Source organism: Sceloporus occidentalis, unplaced genomic scaffold (assembly GCF_023333645.1).
Source record: "Sceloporus occidentalis isolate IW3139 unplaced genomic scaffold, rSceOcc1.0.p SCAF_1, whole genome shotgun sequence".
Classification (NCBI taxonomy): Eukaryota; Metazoa; Chordata; class Lepidosauria; order Squamata; family Phrynosomatidae; genus Sceloporus; species Sceloporus occidentalis.
In genome coordinates this window covers 251,357-278,584 of record NW_028316981.1, presented here as the reverse complement: position 1 = coordinate 278,584, position 27,228 = coordinate 251,357, and the positions used below count along the sequence as shown (strand labels likewise).

The window sequence follows — 27,228 nt, the reverse complement described above, 5'->3', positions numbered from 1 at the left end:
TTGTGTTGTTTATTTTGTTTTGCTTTATTCTATTTTGTTCCTTTGTTGCTTTTTGTAGTGGTGCAATATGCCACCCAGCACTTCCGGTTCCATGTGAAAGCTCCCCCTCAAGGAGAAGCCTGAGAATGGCCTCTCTGCCCTTCCACTTCTCTATGGTTCCCACGCTCCCTTCAATTCTCGCCAGCTAGCCTCGCGACATTTGGCCTTCCGAATGTCAACGGGGAACCTGAAGTGTGTTCCTTCCTTTTTTCTTTGGGCAAATGGTACGCAGGTTCCCCTTTGCCACTCAGTCCTCCGAGGGATCATAGAGTGAGCCTCAACCGGTTCCTAGAGAGGAGAAAGGAGGTTTGTAAAAAATAATTTTTAAAATTGCTTAAAAGCTTGCAATTATATAATAATAATAATAATAATAATAATAATAATAATATATTTATTTCCCACCTCTCTCCACGGAGATTAAACTATTTATTACACCCATATGTATATATTTAATTTATAATAATTGTAATTAAAGCATATAATAATTATAAATAAAGGATAATTATCATTAATATTTATAATAAAATGACATTTTTTTAAATTTATAAAAATATAAATTGTATTTCATATTTAAATTATAACAAAATATGAATTGCATTTTATATTTAAATTATATATATATATATATATATATTGCAATTTATATTTTATTTAGTTATTTAAATATAAAATTGTATTTTATTTAAATTGTATTTTATATTTTAATTGTAACAAAGTATAAATTGTATTTTATATTAAATTATAACACTATGAATTGTGTTTTATATTTAAATTTAACACAACATAAATTGAACTTTATATTTAAATTTTAACAAAAATATGTTGTATTTTATATTTAAATTAAACACAATAGAAATTGAACTTTATATTAAAATAATAAAATATAAATTGTATTATATACTAAAAATGTAACAAAATATAAATGGTATTTTATATCTAAATTATAACAAAATATAAAATTGTGTTTTATCTTTACATTATAATATAAAATAAATTGTGTTTTAATATTTAAGTTATAACAAAATATAAATTGTATTTAAAGAGATAGCTGCACATCTATATATAGATATAGATACTGTATAGATATAGATATAACATTAATATGTATGACTGCAAAGTCATGGGGCCATAGAGTTGTGGGGCCAGAAGGTCCTATTTCCGACCAGAAGGAGAAGTGGGCGTGGCCAAAGGTGAACCGGAAGTGCGTGGGCGGGGCTCCCCTGGCTCTATGGCCCATTGTGGCTCCAGCTGAGCGGAACGGGCCTCTTCTGGAGTCAGCTGAGAAACAGGTGAGGGAACCCCTTTCGCCTCATCCAGACGTACACGTGTCATGCCCTGGGGCCTCTTCAGGCCCCCTTTCCTTGCATGCCTTGCTGGGACGGGGACATCCTAGTCTCTGGGGGGAGGGGGGCAGATTGCACCCATGTTTGCATTCCTTCCATGGTTTGCAGGAGATTGCATTCCCACGTACACGTCTCATCCCCCCCCCCCCCCTTGGCTGATTCATGCATTGCATTGTTTGCACTTCTGGCCAGAATGAGGAGGTCTCGGTCTCTCTGGGGGAGTTTGCAGGCAGAGCTGGGGAGAGTCTCTGGAGCAGCAGGAAACAAGCTCGCTCCCTCCCTCCCTCCTCCATCGGAGTCCCCTTCCAATACTGAACCAGGGCTCTCCTGTCCCCCCTTAACCGCCTTTCTCCAGGCTGAACCTGCCCAGCTCCCTGAGACTTTCCTCCTTGAGCTTCATGGTTTCCAGACCCTTCACCAGCCCCCACCTGCAACACTCTCCAGTTCTGGGCCCCACAATTCACACTGAGAAGAAACTGGAGCCATGTGTCCAAAGGAGGAGGGCCACTAAAATGGTGAAGGGTCTGGAAGCCATGGAGCCCTATGAGGAAAGACTCAGGGAGCTGGGGATGTTTAGTCTGGAGAAGAGAAGGTTCAGAGGTGATATGATATGGGCCCTGTTTAAATACTCGAAGGGATGTCATATGGAGGAGGGAGCAAGCTTGTTTCCTGCTGCTCCAGAGAACAGGACCCAAAGGAGCAATGGATGCAGGAAAAGAGATCCCCCCTCCTGACAGAAAGGCCCCTTTGAGAGAGGAACACACTCCCTCCGTGGAGAATGGTGGGGTCTGCATCTTTGGAGGCTGCTTTTAAGCAGAGGCTGGGTGGCCATCTGTCAATGGGGATGCTTTGATTGTAAGGTTAGACTGGTTGTGGGTTAGACTGGGTGGCCCTTGTGCCTTGAGTCTATGAAAGACTTAAAGAGGGCTGTCCTATCACCTCATAACCTTCTCTTCTCCAGGCTAAACATCCCCAGCTCCTTAAGCGGCTGCTCCTAGGGCCTGCATTCACACATACATGTGTATCTCCTGGGCTTTCCCCTTGCATCCCTTTCTTTGCATTGATTATAAACAGTTTGAGACAGGCGCCTCTGGGAAAAGAGGGCAGCAGAGGGTCCAGATTTGGGTGCAAATGGAGTTAGCAATTCCATTTGCATCACCGTCTAATCTAGAATCATAGAAACCTAGAGCTGGAAGAGACCCCAAGAAGGGCCATCCAGTCTTAGCCCCTTCTTCTGCCCTGCAGGAACTCTCAATCAAAGCACCCCATTGGCAGATGGCCATCCAGCCTCTGCATAAAGACCCCCAAGGTCTTTTTTGGGTTGAACGTGTTTCCTTTTGTACCTTGACATCTTGTACCCTCCCTTGAGGAGCGGCAGGAAACAAATGAAATTGTTGTTATATAAGGATGTTTGTAATCTGTTGTGTATTTTGTCAATTGTATTGCTGACATTGATGTGATCCCGCCTCGATCCGCACGGAGAGAAGGGAAACAGAAAAATAAACATTATCATTGTTATTATTATTTGTGGTGTATCTGTCTATTTGTGTGTGTGTGAGTGTGTGTGTATACACACACACACACACACACAAATCTGGAGTAAGTATACAGATAGGAAGGGGAGGAATGAAAAAATCGGGGGGGGGGGGGGGCTATTTTCCTTTTTTGAAGGCTTTTTTAACCTGGAAAAAATATTTTAAGATTGGATTGTGGAATGTTTTCCTCTCTTTTGGCTAGTTTTCACACTATGGGGCCTTTTCCCTGTTGCTGTGGGAATGGGGCAAAAAGAAATGCCTAAAAGCTGTACTGATTCTGTTTTTAAAGAGGGGTGTGTGTGTGTGTGTGGTTTGAGTGTTGGGCTATGACTCTGGAGACCCGGGTTCGAATCCCTGCTTGACCATAAACCTTGGGCAAGTCAGCCTCTCTCAGCCTCTGGGGAAGGCAAGGACAAACAAGAGGCCCCTCCCTCCTCAACTGTCATCTTGGCCTCAGAGGGAGTCGTCAGGCAGACCCAGCAACATCAGGGACTGCCTGAAGGAAGAGGCCCCTCCCTCCTTTGTCACCTTGTATTTTGTATTGGTTTAAGATTTTTTACTGTACACCGCTATGATCATTGCGGAATAGCGGTCTATAAATAAAACATATTATTATTATTATTATTATTAAACCTCCTCTGAACAAATCTTGCCAAGAAAACCCCGGACAGGGTCGCCGTGAGTTGGACAGGGATGTAGCCAGGATTTTGGGAAGGGGGGGGTCCAGACTAAGTGCCACCATTATAATCGGGCTTGGGTGCGGCAGCACGCACCATTCATTTTATCTAACGGAAGGGGGGTCCGGACCCCAAGAAACCCCCCCCCCCCTTGGCTACGTCCCTGAGTTGGAAATGATTTGAAGACACACAACAACGACCTGTGTATGCTTGAGTCAGGGGGAGTTTTAAGGATTCCCTCAAGACCTACACAGTGCCCACCCCTGCCTTAAACATTTGGCTTATTTCTCCTTGTATTTTCAAAAATTAAAGACTAGGAAAAGGTCACTCCGCCATAAGGCCTTTGGAAACAATAACCTGCAACTTCTTGCTTCAGGTTGTCAGAAAAAGGGTATAGGTTTCTCTGTATAGTCTTATGTCTGAACAGAGAATATTTTTAGCCTTGCAGCGACTGGAGACTTGTGAGGAGGCTACAGTTTTGTGGAGGAGGAAGAGGAGACGACCCCTGAGCAAGGAGTCATGGAAGAGGAGAATCGTGGGAATATGGCCTCCCTGGGTAAGGATCGGGCCCCTTGGCCCTTCATTTCATTGTTTTTATCACATTACCTGTCATGGCAAAGATCCGGCACAAGTTCTTTGTTAAAATGACCAGCTTGGTAGATGAAGGCAATGCTGTGGACATAGTATATCTTGATTTCAGTAAGGCCTTTGACAAGGTTCCCCAAAACATTCTTGAAAACAAGCTTGTAAAATGTGGGATAGACAAGGCAACTGTGACATGGATTTGTAATTGGTTGACCGGCCGAACCCAAAGGGTGCTCAACATTGGCTCCTTTTCATCCTGGAGAGAAGTGACCAGTGGGTCCCACAAGGCTCTGTCCTGGGCCCAGTGTTATTCAACATCTTTATCAATGACCTGGAGGACAGAATTGGGGGAATACTTATCAAATTTACAGATGACACCAAACTAGGAGGAGTAGCTAATACTCCAGAGGACAGGATCAAAATTTAAAATGAGTTGAATAGACTAGAAAGCTGGGCCAAAGCTAACAAAATGAACTTCAACAGGGAGAAATGTAAGGTCCTGCACTTAGGGCGAAAAAATGAAATGCACAGATATAGGATGGGGACACCTGGCTTAAGGAGACTTATATGTGTGAAAGGGATCCAGGAGGCTAAGTAGACCTAGGTGCAGTACTTTACATTTCTCTGTGTTGAAATTCATTTTGTTAGCTTTGGCCCACATTTTTGACCTATTGAGATTATTTTTAATTTTGATCCTGTCCTCTGGCGTATTATTTGGTGTCATCTGAAAATTTCATAAGCATGCTGTCTATTCCTTCGTCCAAGTCATTGATAAAGATGTTGAATAGCACTGGGCCCAGGACAGAGCCCTGTGGGACCCCACTGGTCACTTCTCTCCAGGATGAAAAGGAGCCAATGTTGAACACCCTTTGGGTTTGGCTGGTCAACCAATTACAAATCCATGTAACAGTTGCCTTGTCTAGCCCACATTTTACAAGCTTGAGCCATAGAGTAGAAAGGGATCCCTAAAGCCCATATAGTCCATCCCTCTGCTGTTCAGGAAGGCACAACTAATGCCTTCCTGAAAAATACCCATCCTGCTCAAAGATCTCCAAAGATGGACCCCCCCCCCCCTTTTCCGGGGCGATCTGTTCCACTCTCAAACAATTTGTGCAATAAAGAGGTATTTGTATTAAATGCTTGAATAGAGCTCCTCAGGGGGAAAACCCATCTCAGTGTCACACAAGTGCAAATATAAAAAGGACAGAGACTCTTTTTATTTATCTTGTTGGCCCTCCACATTCACAGCTTCCACTTTTACAGATTTAATTACTTGCAGTTTTGATCCATATGTCCTCTCTAGGAATCTCTAGGTTTTCCAGTGCAGCTCTACTAGAGGTTGACTGTAGAGAATCTACAGATTGGAGACTGGAGAATCTAAAAGTTCCTATCGAAAACCCCTCTTTATGCATTTGTAGGTCCTCCGGCATGATTCTGTGATCAGCTTCTGACAGATGTTGACCATAGAGTTGCACTGGAGCATCTGGAGATTCCTAGGGAGGTGCTTCTTCTACATTCCATGGGCCCTTCACCCCAGCAAATGTGGAGGGACTACTGTACAGTCGGTCCACATTTTCAGCTTTAACTATTGAAGATTTAAGTATAGTGGGCCCTTCCCTTATGGGGGCAATATGTTGCAGACCCCCCACATAAGAGAACAAATGTGTATGCTTGAGCCCCATTAGAAATAATGGGGCTCGTGCCCGTGGCGCACGCTCCATTACTTCTTCCGGGGCACATGACAGTTTTTCCTGTCGCGGCTTCCAGCATGGTATGACATGGGTGCACTGTAATATGTCCTCTCTAGGAATCTAGGTCTTCCAGCATGACTCCATGGTCAACATCTGTTGGAGGTTGATCATAGAATTGCAGTGGAGAGGACCTAATGCCTAAAGAAGTGTTCTCTCTAGGAACCTCTGTGTCCTCCAGTGTGTCTCTGCTGGAAGTTGACTATAGAGTCACACTGGAGGATCTGGATATTCCTAGACAAAAGACTTGTCTAAGCATAAGTGGGTCCTTCAGCACAATTCTGTGGTCAGCTTCTGGCGGATGTTCATCATAGAGATGCGCTGGAGGAACTAGGGATTCCTAGAGAGCTATTATTTCAGATTTTAAAAATAGTGGGGCTTTTTTGTGTGGTTTTTCCACCTCCATGGGGGTCATGCACTCCTAACCCCAGCAAATGTGGAGGGCCCAGTGTGTGTGTGTGTGTGTGCGTGTGTGCGCGTGTGTGTATAGAGAGAGGGACCTGTTGGAAGAGTTTCTGCAGTTGAATACACTGTCCAAATTTATTCTGGATCCAGATTAGTTTTAACTTGCGAATTGTAAATGTGGATTATTTTAATATGTATGTCTTGTTTGTCCTTTTAAACTGATGTGCTTTGATCCATGGAGAGAGGTGGGTAAGAAAGAATTACTATTATTATTATTATTATTATTATTATTATTATCAATTTTACCAGTGTGGTGTAGAGGTTTGAACATTGGACTTTGACTGTGGAGATCAGGGTTTGAATCCTGGCTCAGTCATGGAAACCCACTGGCTGACCTTGTGCAAATCACACTCTCTCAGCCTCTGAGGACAGCCATGGCAAGCCCCCTCTGAACAAATCTTGCCAAGAAAACCCTATGATAGAGTCCCCATAAATCAGACATTTTTTAAAAGCACACAACAACAAATTATTATACACACACACACATACATATGTACAGCACGCCTGCGTCATACGCGGGCGCGCTTTACACGGACTTGAGCTTACGCGCTCAAGCCGCGGGGTGGAAGGGGCAACGTGTCCCATTCAATTGAATGGGCATGTGCGCCCCGTGCGCTGCTGCGCCGCCGTGCACGAGCCCCATTGTTTCCAATGGCGCTTGAGCATAGGCGGAATTCGCCTTACGTGGAGGGATCCAGAACGGATCCCCGCGTAAGGCGAGGGCCGACTGTATACACAAACACACATCTATACAGTGGTCCCTCCATATTCTCTGGGGTTCAGGGTGAAGGACCCCCCATGAAGGACCCCCACAATCAAAAACCACTACTTTTAACCTAAGAGAACACCTCTTTGGGAATCTCCAGGTTTTCCAGTGCAACTCTATAGTCAACATCTGCCAGAAGTTGATCATAATAGTCATGCTGGAGGACCTGCAAATGCCTAGAGAAGTGTTTTCTCTAGGAACGTCTAGGTCCTCCAGCACAACTCTATGGTGAGTGCCCAGCAAAATTGCCTTGGAGATTCCTAGAGAGGACATACTATTCCAAGCTGCAAATGATCAAATCCGCAAAAGTCAAAGCTGCAAATGTGGAGTTTTTCAATTGGGGGAACTGTATTTAAATGTATTTCTATTAAGCACATAAGTTTGAATGCATAAAATAACATTAAATGCACGCGCGCACACAAGAATTATTATTATTATTATTATTATTATTATTATTAAGCTTTGTTTATTGTAAATTTACACAGCGCTGTACATACAGTGGACCCTTGTTATACACTGTGGTTTGGTTCCAAGATCCCCCGTGTATAACAAAATCCGTGTATGCTCAAGTCCCATTAAATATAATGACATAGCAAAATGGTGTCCCTAATAAAAATTGGAAAATCAAGGTAAATATATACTTTTTTGGAACATTTTCAAACCGTGTATGCTTGAATCCGTGTATAAAAAATCCGTGTATAAGAAGGGCCGGCTGTATAATCAATTAAAATAGATAAAATAAACCTGCCTATGGTTTATATTCTACAAAATAATTAAATATAATATATAACATAGGATACAAAATGCACACAAAATAATCATTGCATATACAACCTTCCCCCCTCCAAACTGAAAACCTTAAAATTTATGAAATTTCCTCAACAACATGTCCAAATTATTTATAATAATTTCTATTATAAATACATTATTGTTAAGGGTAGTTGGAGAGCTGGCACTGTGTACCGGTTTGTGTGTATGAAGTCGTTTAGAAGGAGGTGTGATTATAAAAAAAACTCAAAACACATAAATTCCAAAAAGCAAACCTTGTTTTTTCCACTCTGGTAACCGTTTCATGATGCCGTTGTATTTAATGGGATTAAGTGGGGGTTCCTGGAACCAAGCTCCAGCTGATACCAAGAGGCCACTGTTTCCAGACATTTTGAGTATCATGTAATTCATTCAGAAGGAAATGAGCCCCCCCAGAATTTTAAAAATAAGCCAACAGGGTGATGCAGCAGCTTAAAAAGCCAGTGCGATTCTAGGCTACATCAACAGGAACAAAACTCAGAAGATACCAACGTTGTACTGTTGTTTTTGTGTGCCTTCAAGTTCAGAATGCAAAACACTCTCTGCCGCAAGCATTTCAGATAAGAGATACTCAACCTGTATATTACATCTTGTTGTTTTTGTTGCATGCCTTCAGGTAGTTTCAGACTTAGGACATGCCAAGGTGAATGCATCGTAGAGTTTTCTGGGGCTGAGAAAGTGTGACTCACCCAAGGTCCCCCAGTGGGCTTCCATGGATGAACAGGAACTCAACCCCTGGTCTCCAGAGTCACAGTCCACCTTATGGCTGACCCTATCTCTGGAGATGAGAGTGGGACTACCTCAGTGGCATCCATAGGGTTTCCCTGACGGAGTGGGAACTTAATAATAATAATAATTATTATTATAATTATAATAATTATAATTATTATAATATAATAATAATTATTATTAAATATAATAATATTATTATTATTATAATAATAATAATACTTTGTTTTATTTATATACCGCTATTCCAAAGATCATAGCGGTGAACAGCAAGTAAGCTAATTAGCAAGTAAGCTAATTTGCCCCCAACAGTCTGGGTACTCATTTTAGCGACCTCGGAAGGATGCAAGCCTGAGTCGAGCTTGGGCCCTTTTGCTGGTCTTGAACTTGCAACCTTGTGGTTTCAAGTGAATGGCTGCAGTACAGGCATTTAACCACTGCGCCACCAGGGCTCCTTGAACCCTAGTCTTCAAAGTCATAGTTCAACTGATAGCAATCCTATCATGGGGTTTTCTGAGGCTGAGAGTATGTGACTCCACAGTCTAACTTTTTATTTGGTTCACGTTTCTGTGGAGTGCAACCTCTTAGTCTTTGAGATGACACTAGAACCTTTATTCCCAGTTCTGGGGAGAAAGTGGGATATAAATAAATATGATAATATAATAGGAATAAGATGTATTGATTTTCTAGAGGGATTCTTGCAACAAATTTAATGTGTCTGCCTGTTTTGGAAATATATAACCCATGTCTGCTTGCTTCCTCCAAAGGCTTCCCGAAACCGGAACCCGTTTCTTGGTTGGTAAAAAAGGAAGATCTGTCTATTGAAGATGTGAAGGTAGAAGATGGATGCGGCACCTTAGGTGAGACCCTTTGTGTGGTGAGACCCTTTGTGTATCTGACACGCGAGTGGGTTCCTTGTGGGGACATCCCCTGCAGATATTCATGCAATCTGTGGCTTGTATCCTATGTCTAAAAAATGAAATACATAGATATAGGATAGGGGACACCTGGCTTAAGGAAATTTCCATCAGTGAAAGGGATCTAGGAATCTTGGTAGATCACAAGTTGAACAGTGTGATGCGACAACTAAACAGGCCAATATGATTTTAGGCTGCATCGATAGAAGTATAGTGTTTAGATCAAGGGAAGTCATAGTACCAATCTATTTTGCCTTGGTCAAGCCTCACCTGGAATAGTACAGTGTCCAATTCTGGACCCCACAATTCAAAAAGGATGTGGACAAATTGGAGCGTGTCCAAAGGAGGGCCACCAAAATGGTGAAGGGTCTGGAAACAGTGCCTTATGAAGAAACACTAAGGGAGATGGGTATGTTTAGTCTGGAGAAGAGAAGGTTAAGAGGTGATATGATAGCCCTGTTTATGTATTTGAAGGGATGTCATACTGAGGAGGGAGTAAGCTTGTTTTCTGCTGCTCCAGAGAACAGGACCTGGAACAATGGATGCAAGCTGCAGGAAAAGAGATTTCACCTCAACATTAGGAAGAACCTCCTGACAGTAAGGGCTGTTCGACAGTGGAACACATTTCCTCAGAGAGTGGTGGAGTTTCCTTCCTTGGAGGTCTTTAAACAAAGACTGGGTGGTCATCTGTCAGGGATGCTTTGATTGAGAGTTCCTGCATGGCAGGATGGGATTGGACTTGATGGCTCTTGGAGTCTCTTCCAACTCTTATGATTCTATGATTCTAAACAGATGGCCCCAAAGGAGCAGCTTGCTGCCGCCCCTTTGAGCACCGGATTGGGGCTATAGCAACCACACGCCGCAGCCTCAATCTGGCAATTTGCCCGCTCCAAAAGAAGTGGCAGAAAACTGCTCCTTTTGGAGCTGGCAAAAAGCTGTCCTTGCCACAGCAGCGGCGGCTTTCCCCCATTTCTTTGGCACAGTGTGTCTAAATGCTGCGCTGTAGAAACATCGTGATGCCATATGCTGTCTGGGCGAGCGAGTGGCGTGATGCCAACCTCAGGGTGGAGTCAGAGCTGGTGTCTTTCAGTTGGTCTGGACCCAAGATGTGTAGGGCTTTATAGCTGAAAACCTTGTAACGTTATATGGATTAAAAATGAGAAGAAATCAGGATGGGTATGTGGGGTTTTGGTATTTTCAGTGGTAGCCTCCAGTGAAATAGCAGCTTCTCCATGCTGTTTATTTTTTGTAAAGAAAATTCTAGCTCTCGCTTTTGTAAAGAAAATTCGTACAAATGGAGAGGACGTTCTAGACTTGGAAGTATAACACATCACCTCTTCCGCTGCTGCTGTTAATGGTTAAAAAATCGGTCCAAAGCAAGGATGGTTGGTTAAAAACAGGTTGGTCTGTTTGTTGCACTTCTGTCCCACTTGTCTCCCAAAATGGGATCTAAGGCAGCTTGCAATAGTTTATAAAACAAAGCACTTTTTAAAAAATGCTTTTTCAAAATTAGATTTATAAATTAAATACTTAAATATAAATCTATTATTAATTAATATATTAAATTGTTTAATTTGTTTTAATTTATGATTTATTATTATTTAAATTTATTATTTAAAATTTTTTAAAAAATGTATGTCATAGATTCATAGAGTTGGAAGAGACCACAATTTATATTTATTATTATTTATATATTAAATATGTACATTAAATAGTCTGGCTGTTATTACCACTTTCCAACCCATTTCCTAGAATAACCATGGCTGTCTGAATTTAAACATTTTAAGTTTAACACTTTATTGCTAGACCGGCATCCAGGGTCACTTGTGTCTTTTTAATCACTTTATTCTCTAGTGCAAGAAATGCTGTTCAAAAACAAATCCTTCAGTTCACATAAGTTCAACCAAAACAACTTTCTTTAAAATAGCACTTTTAAAAGAAGAATTATGATTTTAGGCAAATGCCTGTAAACATCTAAATAGCATTTGGTTACTTAATTTTCTGATTTTGTCCTATATCGGTGTTGTCCTCGATGCCTATATATCATCTACCAACTAATCTATGTTATTCCCAAAGTCAGCATGGGGAAATGCCCCCCTTTCCATTTGCCAGTTGTTATTATTGTTATGTCCAGTCTGTCTATTATTATAAGGGAATTTCCTGGGTATTATTCCGCATCCTTTTTGGGTGACAGTGGAGCATCTGTGTCTGTGTGCATCTCCATCCCCATATGGCCATGACACTGATCTGCATTTTACTACTTAGTTTTCTCATTGGGTCCTAGATAGAAGGCATTCTGTTTGCCCATATATCGGCTACTGTTAACATAATTCCAAGAGATTAATTGAAAGATATAAATCATATCAAAGCCTAATAACTTTGGATAGTTAATGTTAGAAAGCATTAAAACAGATGGGATCAAGCATTCTAGTGCATAAAAATAATGTTTTACAGAGGTAGCTAATACCCCAGAGGACAGGATCAAAATTCAAAATGACATGAGTAGACTAGAAAGCTGGGCCAAACCTAACAAAACGAACTCCAACGCGGAGAAATGTAAGGTATTGCACTTAGGGCTGAAAAATGAAATGCACAGATATAGGATGAGGGACACCTGGTTCAAGGAGACTTATATGTGTGAAAGGGATCTGGGAGTCCAAGTAGACCACAACTTGAACATGAGTCAACAGTGTGATGTGGCAGCTGAAAAGGCCAATGCAATTTTAGGTTGCGTCAATAGAAGTATAGTGTCTAGATCAAGGGAAGTAATAGTGCCACTCTATTCTGCTCTGGTCAGGCTCCACCTGGAATAATATTGTGTCCAGTTCTGGACATTAGAATTCAAAAAGGACACTGAGAAATTAGCGTGTTTAAAGGAGGGAAACCATGAAGCCCTGTGACAAATGGCTTAGGGAGCTGGGGATGTTTAGCCTGGAGAAGAAAAGGTTAAGAGGGGATATTATTATTATTATTATTATTATTATTATTATTATTATTTGATATTAATAATAATAATTATTATTATTTATGGTATTTCTACCTCACCCTTCAGCCCTAATGGTATGATATGATAGCCCTGTTTAAATATTTGAAGGGATGTCATATTGAGAAAGGAGCAAACTTATTTTCTGCTGCTCCAGAGACTAGAACAATAGATGCAAGCTCCAGGAAAAGAGATTCCACCTCAACATTAGCAGGAACCTCCTGACAGTAAGGGCTGTCACACTCCTCAAAGATTTTGGTGGAGTCTTTTTCCTTGGAGGTCTTTAAATGGAGGCTGGATGGCCATCTGTCGGGGATTCTTTGATTGAGATTTCCTGCATGGTAGAATGGGACTGGACTGGATGGCCCTTGTGGTCTCTTCCAACTCTATGAGTCTATGAGTCTATTAATATAATAAGCAGTATTCACGTCCTCTCCCCCCATTAAAACATTAATGCAAAAGAAAAAATACTTTAAAGCCAAAAAACAACCCACAACATTTTAAAAAAGTTTTTTTCCTAACCCAACATGGATTTTTGCCCGCTGCATTGTAAGTCGCTGGCAGTAACTGCTTTCCTTGGTGTACAAAACTGGGCATCCTCAGTGAGTGGTGGTTAAACAAATCCAAATCACTCCTGAAGAGTGGTGCTCATCAAATAGGCTCTGGGGTTTTATTTGTGTTTTTCTTTCTTAAATAGAATATATGCTGTTATAATGCTAGAATACCTGGAAGGTATACAGTGATCCACCAGCATTACCGGGGCTGTTTCCATCCGCTAGAAATGCCAGAGCCTGATTAAAATGGTGGTAAGAACCACAATTATTTAGGTAGCAGTAACCAAACATTTTTAATTATTATTTTTTAAAACAAATAATGTATCTCCGATCTAGCACAATGAGTTGATGTTTCCTTATAATCCAGCTAAGAAATCTTAAACTGAGATGACAACAGTTATAATAGAGTTATATCAACATATGAGGAAAGGAAAGTGTTGGTCCAAGGTTATGCATTTGTGTTTGCCTAATTAATATACTTGAACAAGGTCTCATAGAATTTAGGGTGGTCTTGGTTATCTCTGGTAGCTCATAATTTTTCAGTTGATTTCTCAATTAAGATGATATTCCAGACTCCATCTAACCACCAAGAAAGTGACAAAGTGTTTGAATCTCTCCGATTACAAGTCACGTTTCTCGTTATCTGAAATGCTTAGGACAGAAGTGTTTTGGATTGTTTTGGATTTTGGAATATTTGCATCTACATAAATGTGACATTTATTTGTTTTGTATACATCTTATACAGCCTGAAGGTAATACGTAAGGTATTAGCTAACATGTATTATGTTTTAGGTAATACATATTTTACATAATTTTGTGCATGAAACCAGGTTTGTGTACATTGAACCAACAGAAAGAAAAGGTGTCTTTATCTCAGCCACTAATCTGGACAATTTGGGATTTTGGAGTATTTCAGATCTTGGAATTCCAGATAAAGGCGACTCAACCTATATAGGCAATCTCTAAACATGGTGCCAAACAAATCCAAAATACTTCAAAATCCATGATCCATGAGAAAGAGAATCATTTGCTTTATGGAAAAAGATATAGTCCCAATGCTGATGATATAGAAATTATTTGTGATGTAATCTCACTGATTTCTGCAAATCTGAAATTCCAGAAATGAAGTACTCGCATGTATGGCCACCGCATACGGTGGTAGACCCAGCTCGTCATGTGGTCACCAAGAATGCCCATTTGAGCCTTTAATTTTGGATTAAATTACTACAGAACCATTATAGTTGACTCCATTTCTCAAGTGGACTCTTCATCAGGTATTTGCTGGTTGTCCCAACAGGTGAGGGACACGATTGTCATCCTTCACAGAAGCCATATTGGACATCACTGGAAGTGATCAAGTACGAAGTGAAGGAAGAGATCTTCGAGGAACAAGAGGCATTGAAGGTGAAAGAAGAAATCCAACCAAAGCGAGGGAGGAGCAGCATGATCTCTAGCCATTGTGAAGTCCCAATCCAACAACAGCCTCCCAAGGATGAGTACCTTTTGTGGGGGAAAACACTCTACCCTAAACTGAGCCTTGACTCGCACATTGGGAAGAAATCCTACGTATGCAAGGAGTGCGGAAAGAGCTTTGTCAGTACTGTACAGCTTAATTCACACCGGAGAACTCACACCACACAGAGAATGTACAAATGCACGGAATGCGTAAAGAGCTTTAGCAAAAGAGCAAGTCTTGCCCAGCATCAAAGAACCCACCAGAAAATACATCAAAAGAACTTGGGTGGTACAGCAAGCCTCCGAGTGCGCAAGAAAGTTCACACATACACATGTCTGGAGTGTGGGAAACACTTCACTGAAAACGCATACCTCACATTACATACGAGAACCCACACAGGGGAAAGACCATTTAGCTGCTTGCAGTGTGGAAAAAGCTTCCTGCAGAGACCGCACCTTTTGTCCCATCAAAGAACCCATACAGGGGAGAAGCCACATCAGTGCTGCAAGTGCGGGAAGAGCTTTGCCCAGAAGGCGCAGCTTGCTTTGCATCAGCGCATCCACACTGGAGAGAAGCCTTATAAATGTCTGACGTGTGGAAAGGACTTCGGCTATAACACCAGCCTCATATACCATCAAAGAATGCATACAGGGGAAAAGCCCTATAAATGCTTTGACTGCGGAAGGAGCTTCAGTTCCAGCTCAAGTCTTTCTTCGCATCGGAAAACCCACACTGGAGCGAAGCCCTTTAAGTGCATGGATTGCGGAAAGCACTTCAGCCACAGCGCCAACCTCATTCAACACCAAAGGACCCACATGGGAGAAAAACCCTTTTCGTGTTCAGAATGTGAAAAGCGCTTCAGCACCAGGACTGGCCTCAATTCACATAAGAAAGTCCACAGTGGGTTGAAAGCGTATACGTGTCTGGAGTGTGGGCTGTCCTTTAGGTATGGCACCTACTTAGCCATTCATAATCGGATTCACACAGGGGAGAAACCCTATAAATGCTTGGAGTGTGGAAAGGCGTTCCACCAGAGGCCACACCTTGTGACCCATCAAAGAATCCACACGGGGGAGAAGCCATATCAGTGTCTAGTGTGTGGCAAGAGATTCAGCCAGAGCTCACATTGTAATTTTCACCAGCGAGTCCACACAGGCGAAAGACCCTATCAGTGCTCAATGTGTGGGAAGAGCTTTGGCAATAGAAGAAATCTTACTTTTCATCAGAGAACCCATACAGGAGAAAAGCCATATCAGTGCTTTGAGTGTGGAAAGAGTTTCAGCCAGAGCTCAGCCCTGCGTCTGCACCAAAGGATCCACACAGGAGAGAAACCCTATTCTTGCTTTGAGTGTGGAAAGACCTTCACTTATAGTTCCAGCCTCACCGATCATCAGAGAGTCCACACAGGGGAGAAGCCGTTCAAATGCCTGGAATGTGGGAAGAACTTTGGCCGCTTGGCAAACCTTACTTCGCACAAGAGAGTCCACAACAAGGAAAAACCATATAAATGCTTAGAATGTGGAAAGAGCTTCCGGTGGAATGCACAGTTTGCATCCCATCAAAGGATGCACATCAGGGAGGCAACCTGAAATTATCTACATAAACTGCAACTCTAGTCTTTGTTACTGGTATCATGGATTTTTTTTTTACTCCAGTGTGTAGTAAAGCACTTCAGTTGCTGCAGAAAAGTCTTCATCTCAGAGGTGTAGGATTTACCATTAATTACACTAACCCATTATTTTAATTAATTAAACTTTAAGGACCAACCAAGAAGGAAAGAAATCTCTCTAATGGTAACCCCACATTTGACATCAAGTGAGTGGAAACCAACTAAGAAACCAACCCTGGTCATTTTCGGCAAAAGAAGAGAATCATTGGATGTGGAGAAAGAATTGTGTCAGCACTCACAACTTATGTGCAATGTCCAATGGTTTTGCAGTTTTGCTTTTCTCCAGCTACCTTTGGCTATTTCTGTTTTATCCCAGCAACTTTGTTCTTAGCCTTTTTTTTTTTTTTTGGGGGGGGGTAATAGACTCCAGTTGATATGACAATGAAAGCTATAGAGCCCTTTCTACAACATGGTGACTCTGATGATTATTATTATCTTTCTTTTGTTACGATGATTGTATGTTATATTACCATATATGCTATCAATGCAAAGAGAAAGAGAAAAGTCTCAAGTGTTCAAAGCCACAGCAAGAGAGGTCCAAGACAATGCTTCATTGGTTTTATGTTGTCAAACAAAAAAAGAAATCACAACAGGAATTTGACATCCTGAAAAGTCATGATGTAAGGGTCTTCCAGCAACAAAAGCAGGTCATCGCCATAGTGAGTAACAGCAAGGGCACTGAAATAAAAGAACAAATGTGCATTCAATATCTGGACTCCCAAAGCTCATTCCTTGATCTTTTAGAGATTGATGGACCCCAGATTAAGAACTCTTGGATTAAAAACTCCTCCTCCCTCGCTCTTTACAAGCTGCCTGCATTTGGGACTGGTTACTCTACGTTCCCATATTCTCCCATCCTGTCTGCTATTGTTGGTTAGCTATCTCTTTGTAAAGTTGGATGTGATCAAAGAGGACTCTTGGCTGTTAATAGCAGTCCCTTCATACACCCTCGTGTAAATAAAGCCCTCTCCATAATTAGGTACAATCAGTCCTCCTTACCCATGGATTTTTTATCCACAGATTCAAGCCTCTAAGGCTTGAAATATTCCAAAAAAAGGTATTCATTCCAAATAGCAAACCTTGATTTTCCATTTTATTTGAGGGACACCATTTTGCTATACCATTGTATTCAATGGGACATGAGCCCTTTGTTATCCACGGAGGGTCCTGCAACCAAATCCCAGGATACCAAGGGTGCACTGTACAAAATTTTGTTGGTTTGTTGGTTCATTTTGCAGTTTTCTGTATTACCAGATCCAGCCTGGATTCGTGCTGGTGACACCTGTGTGTGACACACATAGGGAGACTAGGATGACTTTGTGCTTTCTATCACTTGGATTATCCAAAGCCCCTCAAGAGAATAAAAGGCTCTACATGTTTAGCGTAGGAAATGTATCAACATATTTTAAGTTTGGTTGCAGTGTATTCCTGCATGGCAGAATGGGGTTAGGCTGGGGGGCCCTTGGGATCTCTTCTGAGTCCATAGTCCTCTGACCTTTTGGCTTGTGATGCAAAATAATTGTGTTCTCTCTTGTTTGGGGTTTTTTTTTTTTTTTTTTTTTTGGTTTGGTTTGCTTGTCTAATTGTTGATGTCAAATCATCTTGTGTAGTGTTATGGCAACAAATTAACTTGGAAAGTCATTGCACAAATCAAAGCTTGTAGATGGAAATTCCACAGTTCCATTGTATTATTGATGTCTGTAATATCCCTCTCTTTTGTTGGTATAGTTTTGTATATTTTAATGTACTTGTCATGGCCTTTGTTTAGCACAATAAACTCGTCTGATAGGATCAGCAAAAAAGGCTAATAATAAAAATGGTATTTTAAAACAAGTTCTTTCAAACTGATTGAATAAACTGATTGAACAAGTTCTTTCCTTCTGCAAGGCTGGGTGGGACAGAAAGAGGAAGCCATCTGGGATCCTTCCCTCAAGGGCCTTGTCTGAGAACTCCAAATTGAATACTGTTGTGTGTCTCCAATTCGTTTCTGACTTACGTTGATCTTAAGGGGACCCTATCACAGAGTTTTCTGGGGTTGAGAGTGTCACCTAGTAAGTTTCCATGGCCAAGCGAGGAATTGAACCCTGATCTCTAGAGTTGTAATCCAGTACTCAAACCATTATCCCACTCTGGAGTTAGAGTTTTTAAATTGCAAAATACGAGCAGAATAATGAACTAAAAGAGATGTCTTGGGACTGAACATTTTTCTCCTTTGCCGGCTAACCTCTGTTAGTCTGGGGGTCTCTCCTATCACTTGGGCTTTCAAATCACGGTCAATGAAGTGAACCTGCATTTCTCATTGTTTAGTCACATAACCAATCTTTGTCTCTTCATCTCAAATGAGGCATCACATAATGTTACCTCATGTACAGACTCTTTTATCCAGAATGCCAAACTCCAAAATACTCCAAAATCCAAAACTCTTTTCATGGGTTGGCTGACATTGTGACATCTATGTTTCTGATGGTTCAATGTACACAAACGTTGTTTCATACGCAACATTATTTTTGAAATAATGTCTAAAAATTACCTTCTGGATATACATATAAGGTGTATGTTGTTGTCATTGTGTGCCTTTCAGGTTGTTTCCAACTGTATGGAAATACGGTATTTTCTTGGCAAGACTGGCTCAGAGGGATTTACCTTTGCTTTCCTCAAAGTCTGAATGAATGTAACTTGCCCAAGGTCAGCTGGTGGGTTTCCATTGCTGAGTGGGGATTAGAACCCTGGTCTTCAAAGTCCTAAACCAGCACTCAGATCACTACACCACGCTGACTTTATGGATACGAAACATAAATGAATTTTGGATTTTGACTTGGGTCCTATCTTCAAGATATCTCATTATGTACATATATGTGCATACAGGTATTCCAAAGTATTAAAATCCAAAACACATGGAATCATAGAGTTGGAACAGACCGCAAGGGCCATCCAGTCCAACCCCATTCTGCCATGCAGGAAATCTTAATCAAAGCATCCCCGACAGATGGCCCTCCAGCCTCTGTTTAAAGACCTCTAAGGAAGGCATTGGCCTTGTTAGCTGCCACATCACACTGCTGACTCATGTTCAACTTGTGGTCTACTTGGACTCCTGGATCCCTTTCACATGTTTCCTTAAGCCAGGTGTCCCCCATCCTATATTGGAACACAAGCATTTTGGATAAGGGAGATGCAAGCTATGTAGTCGTCTCTCTTCTAGAAATGTGTCATCCCTGGCTTTGAGCATCTGCAGATGTCCCTGCCCCATTCTGCCCAAATGGTGGTGTGTGAATGAGGCTGCATGTGTATTGCACTGCCATTGGAGGCATCGGGACTTGAGATTTTGCAGATATTGTTATCCGTAGAGGGTGGGGTCTGGAATGGAAGCCTCGCAGATACAAAGAGCCAACCGTACTTTGTATTCTGAACAGGCATCCTTAGTTCCAATGTAAATCCTATAATATTGTAGTTATCCTTAACAGTCAGGCTTCAGGGGCTTAATTTTTTGCAAAATATCTTCCAGACTAGACTAGGCTTGCCATATCCCGCCTGGGGGCGGGACTTTCCTGGTTTGGGGCAGGTCCGCATGGTCCCGCCCTGGTTTGTCCCTGCTCCCGGGAAACCCCCCCCCCAGCAAGGCCCTGGAGGCGGCTCTGCGATCGCGGAGTCCTCCAAGGCCTCTCTGGGGCTTGGGAGACTGTCTCCCAGGCCCCAGGGAGGCCCTGGAAGCAGCTCCGCGATTGGGGAGCCAACCAAGGCCTCTCTGGGGCTTGGGAGACGCTGTCTCCCAGGCCCCAGCAAGGCCCTGGAAGCGGCTCCGCGGTCGGAGCTCTGGCCGCGGGGTCCTCCAAGGCCTCCGCAAGGCAAGGGAGGAGGAGGAAGCCGCCTGCCATCGTGGCAATTGCCGCGATGAGGAGCAGCCCTCGCCTCCTTCCGGGCCTGGGAGCAGGCTGAGGCTTCCTCCCAAGCCGGGAAGGAGGAGGAGGACAAGGTTTAAAAATGTGGGACCTTTTTTTTTTTTAATTTCCTGGCCAGGAATTTTTCCTTTTAAAAAAAGGTCCTACATTTTTAAACCTTGTCCTACATTTGTCCCAGTTTGGAGGTCCTCAGCTATGGCAACCCTAGACTAGACCTTAGCCTGTAGCAATGTACAATCATTTTGTTCTAAATAGTGGAAACTGCTCCTGAGGAGAAGCATTTTTTTCTTTCTTCCACACAACAGAAATGTGATGATATGATTATCCAACTTCAGGCAAAATTTCATACAGAGGCTTTAGAGTAAACATGATGTGGCTCAGAACTGCATTGACCTTTTTTGCCACATCACACTACTGACTGCCGCACCACACTGTTGACTTGTGTTTTGCTTGTGGTCTGCTAAGACCCCAAAATCCTTTTCACATGTTTTGCTATCATGCCAGGTATCATATATTCTCTAGTTCTGCATTTAATCAAGTCCTGCCAACATGAAATACAGGTTGAGTCTTCCTCATCTGAAATGCTTGGGAAGAGTAGTAGTTTGGGTTTTTCCGATTTTGGCATATTTGCATATACATAATGAGATGGGACTCGAGTATAAGCACAAAATTGATTTGTGCTTCCTGTACACTTTATGCCTGAATATAATTTTATCTACCTTTTTTTAATCACTTTGGGCAACAAACAAAGTTTGTGTACACTAATCCATCGGAAAACAGAAATGTCACTATCTTCCACATGACACTTTGGGTTTTTGGAGGATTTTAAAATTCCAGATAAGGGAGACTCAACCTGCAACTTACATTTATCCCTATTGAAATTAGTTCTGTTAGTTATGGCCCAGCTCTCCAGTTTCTCAAAGTCCTTTTGAAATCATTTGTGAAGATGTTGAACAGTAAGGTGAAGAACAACCATTGGTGAGCAACCTCTGGGATGGGTTGGTAGTAGTATCTAGCCTGTATGCAAAGCAAAGGCATATTGTAGCACCTTTGAGACAGAGAAAGACAGGCATTAGTAGAATTAAGTTTACACAGACTTACAAAATTTGTGGGTATGTTGATCGGGTGACAGGTTTAGTGCTAAGGATGGTTGTTGGGAGACAAGGCAGGAGGAAGGATGGTGCCTAAAGCCAAAGTGAGTAGGTAACCATATGAATGGTGGCGGAAATGTAGTGCAGGGCTGGGAACCAGAAAGATGTGATGAACAGGACAAAGGAGCGCTGATGAGTGTTAACTAGTACAGTGTGCCCTTACTTTACGCAGGGGATCTGTTCCGGACTCCGGTGTAAAGCAAATTCCGCGCATGCTCAAGCCCCATTTAAATGAATGGGGTTCGTGCATGCGGTGAAGTAGCAGCGAGCACACGTGCCATGGGCACATACCCAATTACTCTCTATGGGACGCACCGCCCCTTCCTCCCCACGCAGCTTTCAGCACATGCTGAAAGCTGCATAAAGCGCAGCCATGTATGACACGGGCGCACTGTATTATGATGTGCCAAGAAACCATGGACTCTGCTCAACCCAGTGTTGACCCTCTTAGAAACTCTGCTGCGGAGGGTGTCTTGAAAAGATGGTTTAAGAGCCTGAAGTTGAGGTAAAAACACAGAGGGAGCATTAAGGTGAGGGGAAACCATGGTTCAAGGCCTGATGGTGAGCTAAAACCAGAGACGGAGAGCCTGAAGGTGAAGTGAAATCACAGAGTGAGGGTTAAAGTGAGAGAAAATCATGGCAAGGGAGCCTCAAAAACATTCCAAGAACCTGATGTTCAGGTAAAAACATGGAGGGAGGGTCAAGGTGAGTGAAAATCAATGAGAAGGCACCTCAAAAAGATGGTCCAAGGGCCTGAGGTTGAGGTAAGAACAAGGAGGGAGCATTAAGGCAAGGGGAGATTTGAGGGCTCCTTGAAAAGACAGTTTGCAAATCTGAAGGTGGCGGGGAAAGATGGAATAGATGAAACATGGAGAGGGAGCTGAAAAAGTCTGGCAAAAAGAACCAACAGTTGAGTAGGCGAAGGAGGAATAATGAGGCAGAGATGTTGTCATGTGAAAGGGGAAGAAGCCAGGGTAGGAGGCATTGTGACAGCCGGGGGTCAAATTGTGATGAGGGGTTTTATTGTGGGGAGAAACAGGGAGGAAACCCTTTGATGATGGAAAAATGCTTTGGAGGGTAAACTCAGTGGCTGCTAGCACATCCTTTCCACAGCGCAAAAAGGAACTGCTTTTTGCGGCTCCTTTTTGCGCTGCAGGAAGGGTAGATCCAGCAAGAAAAGGGGCGGTTTTCTGCCACCCTTCAGGGGCCATCTATACAGCTCCAAAGTCTGGCTACCAGTCCTGAAAAACACCAAAATCTAGACCCAGCAAAATGCAAAGGAAAACCAGCCAGGGTTAGAGTTTTTCCCAGCAAACAATGGCCCACTCATTAAAAAGACACCCTGACGCCTCCCATTCAACAACCGAACAATCTAACCAGTCTTCAGTTGTGAAGTCAAAGGCTTTCACAGCCGGCATCCCTAGTTTTTTGTGGGTGTTTTGGGGTATGTGGCCATGTTCTAGAGGAGTTTTTTCCAGCATTTGTGGCTGGCATCTTCAGAGAAAGCTGGCATGGAAGAGAGTGGGGTATATATACTGTTGGTTGACAGGAAATTTCCCAGCAGACAATGGATCATTAATTTATAAATAGACGCCCTGAGGCCTTGCCATTCAAGAACAGAACAATACACAGATTGACATGTAAATCGCTTCCTCTCAACCAACAGTATATATACTGTTCTTCTATGCCAGCATTCTCTGAAGATGCCAGCCGCAGCTGCTGGCAAAATGCCAGGAAAAAAACTCTTCTAGAACACAGCCCTATACCCCCAAAAACCCACAAAACGCAGTCTTCAGTTGATTTAACAAAATACCTTTATTGCTTCAGCCGACAGAGACAGAAGTTCCTGGTAGGCTTTTTTGTTAGAACTGAGGGCACCAGGACATATCAAAGCATCATAAAGACATTGGAAGTTGTTGACTCCACCCCACCAGCTTGGCGCCCTTTCATCCTTTGTTCCCAGGTGTCCCTTATCACCCCACATCTCCAGCCTGCTTCTTTTCACACCACTGACCTAGTGATAAGCCCAGGTTCGGCCAGGATGAACCCCCCCTTACATTCCTCAACTTGGTCTCAGCACCTCCTGCATTTACTAAGTAGCCACCGCTTGCAAAAGACCACAATGATATGTCACGCTGAAGATGAGGCGTGAATGTGATGTTCACTGTCTCTGACAGACCTTGAGATCCCCTTTGAAATCAGGAAGCAAAACCGGACAGTTTGTGGTGAAAGGATAAGGAGTTGCTATAGACAGAAGCAATAACAGAGTTCTAGAAGATGGAAGCAAACACTGACATCCTCCTATACAGCTCACAGCAACACAGAGCTGAACTAGAACTCTCTTGAAACACCAGCTGCACTCCACGACTCCACAACTATAACCCCACACTTGTTTACATTAGGATCAGCCTTATATACACTTGGTTAATGCAAGTGTATATAAGTACATGGCAAATAAATCATTACATCATTCATACAGAGTCACAGGTGCAGTGTTCAAGACACATGTAGGTATCTGGCCACTTCAAGGACATTCATCACCAGATGTCCTGGCCTTGTCACACAAACCACACACACATCATGACTGTGCAGTTCTACAGATGTCATGCCCAGCGTGGCAGAGTACTCAAGAGGATGAGCAGGCTGAGGTAGAGTCCCAGTTTGGGACTGAGGCTGAAGCTGAGGAGGCTCAGCAACCCAGCCTCCTGGCAGCAGAGACTCCAGGCATGGAAGAGGATGAGGAGAGCATACCTACCTTTGACCAGCAAAGAGCTGAAAGGGTGTACCTCCAACATTCAAGGAGGCTTTATGAAAAATGCCGAGCCATCAACCACAGCTGAGCTCATGCGAGCTCATAATGTTAAAAGGTGCACAGCTGCTTGACTATTCTCTGGCTGGACTCTTGGTTCATACTACGGCACTTTGCTTTCATCCTGATTTGTTTACAATGGACTTTGCTTTGCCTTAAAACTGCGCCAGCCTCCTTGCAGTTTCTTTTTTTTTAGTGCTGCTACTAGCATTCTTGGCTGCTTTCCCAGATAACAGATCTAATTTCGCACCATATCATGATGACAAGATACATGTATACCACATGCCCCATACCCTTTCCCCAGACATGTCAATGCATGGCAGGATTTTGAAATCATGACGGGGTTTTATGATGGGAGAATTCTGCAGAAAGGCGCGAGAATAGTGTGAGGGGAATGTGAAGGGGAAGGAACTGGAGGCAATATTTTGGGGAGAAACATGATGGGGAATGTGCTGGAGTAATGTTGTAGGGGGAAATAGGAATATTGTGAGGAGAAAGGGGGGCAATGTTATAGAAAGAAATGTGGGAATTATTGTGGGAGACAAGTGATTGAGAGACAAATGGGCACATTGTGGGGAGAATTGGGAATATTTGGAGTGGGGAATACTGAGGTAAAACTGATGTACAGTTGGCCCTCCTTATCCACAGATTTTTTTATCCACAGATTCGACATCCATGGCTTGAAAATATTCCAAAAAAGTATAAATTCCAAATAGCAAACCTTGACTTTCCATTTTGCTATGGACACCATTTTGCTATGCCATTGTACCGTGTGCCTGCGCCATACCTGGGCTCGCTATATGCAGACTTGGGGTCACATGGATGGCGAGCCCTAATATGGTGAATGGGCACATACTCATGGCATGCGCTGCCCCACGTGTGGCGAAAACATGCCCAATTCAAATAGATGGGGCTTGATCATTCATGGAATTTGCTTTATGCAAGGGGTGGTGGTCCAGTAAGGCAAGGGCGCAATGTATTTAATGAGATTTGAGCATCTGATTTTGTTCCCCAAGGATGGTCCTGGAACCAAACCCTAGTGGATACCAAGGGCTCACTGTATTTGGGGGAGAAATGTGTGTGGGGGGGTATTTTGGGGGGGAGTATTGTGTGGTAAAAAGACACTTCAGTGGCTACAAAGAGCTGTGGCTAGACTGCTGACCGTGGGTAGTTACAGGGAAAATATAAACTCCCTTGTTAATGGTACTCTGTGATTTATTTACTGAAGAAGATACTGTGTCTCTTTTAGAGGCCATAAGAAGTAATTTTGCCATTGCTGAGGATGATAGTTCCCGGTCACTTTCTGTTTGGGAGCAAAGCCCTTCTTTGTCTCCAAAATAAGATGGAATTGCTTCCCAATGGAGTCCATTAAAACAACATACTTTGCTTCCGAGTTGAAAATTTTGTTCCTTCCTGATCAAATTTCTTTTTTGATTCTTTCAGTTGATGGAAGACCACACAGTAAAACAAATGAAAGACAGAGAAAGAAAACCGAAACGAAACTGAAGTGGGGAAGGAAACCCATTGGTTCTGAAGGAGCTGCCTTCCATGAAATTCCAATACTTGGAGAAAGTCATGAAAAAAGTAAAGAGATGATTCACAATGGAAAGAAGCAGCTGAATTCCTCTGAGCAAGGAAGCAGCTTCATTCAGCAATTCTTCCTCACCCAATGTGGGCGAATCCACGCAGGAGACAAAGCGCACATATGCATCGAGTGTGGGAAAAGCTTCAGGCAGAGCTCCGGTCTTGCATCACATCAGAGAATTCACACTGGGGAGAAACCATATCAGTGCTTAGTTTGTGGAAAGAGCTTCAGGCAAAGCATAAATCTTAAATCCCACCAAAGAATCCACACAGGAGAGAAGCCTTTCAAGTGCTCCGAATGTGGAAAGGGCTTCACACAGAGCGTGAACCTGAAAGCACACCTGAGAATTCACACGGGGGAGAAGCCATTCCAGTGCTCCGAATGTGGAAAGGCTTTCACTCAGAGCGTGAACCTGAAAGCACACCTGAGAATCCATACCGGGGAGAAGCCGTATCAGTGCTCCGAATGTGGGAAGGCCTTCACTCAGAGTGTGAACCTTAAAGCACACCAAAGAATTCACACAGGGGAGAAGCCTTTTCACTGTTCCGAATGTGGAAAGAGCTTTGCTCAGAGTATGAACCTTAAAGCACACCAAAGAACCCACACGGGGGAGAAGCCGTTCCAGTGCTCAGAATGTGGAAAGAGCTTCACTCAGAGTATGAACCTTAAAGCGCACCAAAGAACCCACATGGCGGAGAAACCGTTCCAGTGCTCAGAATGTGGAAAGGGCTTCACTCAGCGCATGAAGCTTAATCCATGAGTATCCACATTGTGGGAAACACTTTCAAAACATGACTCTGAAGCTGTCTCAGTGGATTCAAGTTGGGACAGTTCACACCTGGAGTTGCATCAAGGGGTTTAAGTAAGGGAGAAGTCATAGAAACACTTGGAAAATTACAAAATTAGTTTTGCTGAAAGCCTAACCTTAGTAGACATTGTTTAAAAATAGCAAAACCACAGAGTGGGAATGAAGAAGCTCTGGCTTGTGCTACCTAGGTCAATCTGTCTCTGCCTGTGGGGCTTCAAGATGAGACCTTGCCCCAAAGACACCCCCCCCTTTCTCTAAAGCCCTGCCCTTGTGAGTCTGCAGGACAAGGAGAGGGGATACAGGACTGATCCAAAGTTTGAGATTCTCGACTTTGCTATTCTCTGATCTTCCCCGCAAAGGGAAGGTGAGGGAATATTAAGCCCACGACACACAGCCAGTCCCTCCTATCACTTTTGTTCAGATCTGCTCCCCTTCTGCCAGCAAGTGAAAACTTTCCTATTCTGTCAGGCCCTTGCTTTGCTATTTTGTTGGTTCACATATATAGCCATTTAATGAATTTTAATGGTTTTAACTTCACAAATTGTCTAATTGTTTTTAAAAATCACATTTTCATATTTTTAATTGATGTTTTTGTATAGTTCTTAACTTGCATTATTTTTAAAATAAGATGTCAGCCTCCTTGAGACCCGTTATTGAGAATCAGGTGGGATGTCTGTGAATAAAATAAATGTATTTGGATAATCGG

At 42.7% G+C, this 27,228-nt stretch overlaps 1 protein-coding gene across 1 annotated transcript; it reads left to right on the top strand.

Annotated features, from left to right (window-relative positions):
* Window positions 1-1,249: 1,249 nt before the first annotated feature.
* Window positions 1,250-27,228, top strand: LOC149320280 (uncharacterized). The gene is made up of 5 exons (XM_089499349.1): window positions 1,250-1,328; window positions 4,035-4,150; window positions 9,462-9,554; window positions 14,446-16,191; window positions 25,573-27,228. Exons 2-5 carry the CDS (start codon window positions 4,114-4,116, stop codon window positions 26,472-26,474), a joined length of 2,778 nt encoding a protein of 925 aa, XP_089355475.1. The 5' UTR covers window positions 1,250-1,328; window positions 4,035-4,113; the 3' UTR covers window positions 26,475-27,228.

What these genes read in the sequence shown, in the direction of transcription:
- LOC149320280 (XM_089499349.1), top strand. Translation starts at nt 4,114, where the DNA reads ATGGAAGAGGAGAATCGTGGGAATATGGCCTCCCTGG. An exon ending in TGGGAATATGGCCTCCCTGG is followed by an intron (nt 4,151 to 9,461) that starts GTAAGGATCGGG and finishes CTTCCTCCAAAG; the next exon opens with GCTTCCCGAAACCGGAACCC. An exon ending in GCACATCAGGGAGGCAACCT is followed by an intron (nt 16,192 to 25,572) that starts GAAATTATCTAC and finishes TGATTCTTTCAG; the next exon opens with TTGATGGAAGACCACACAGT.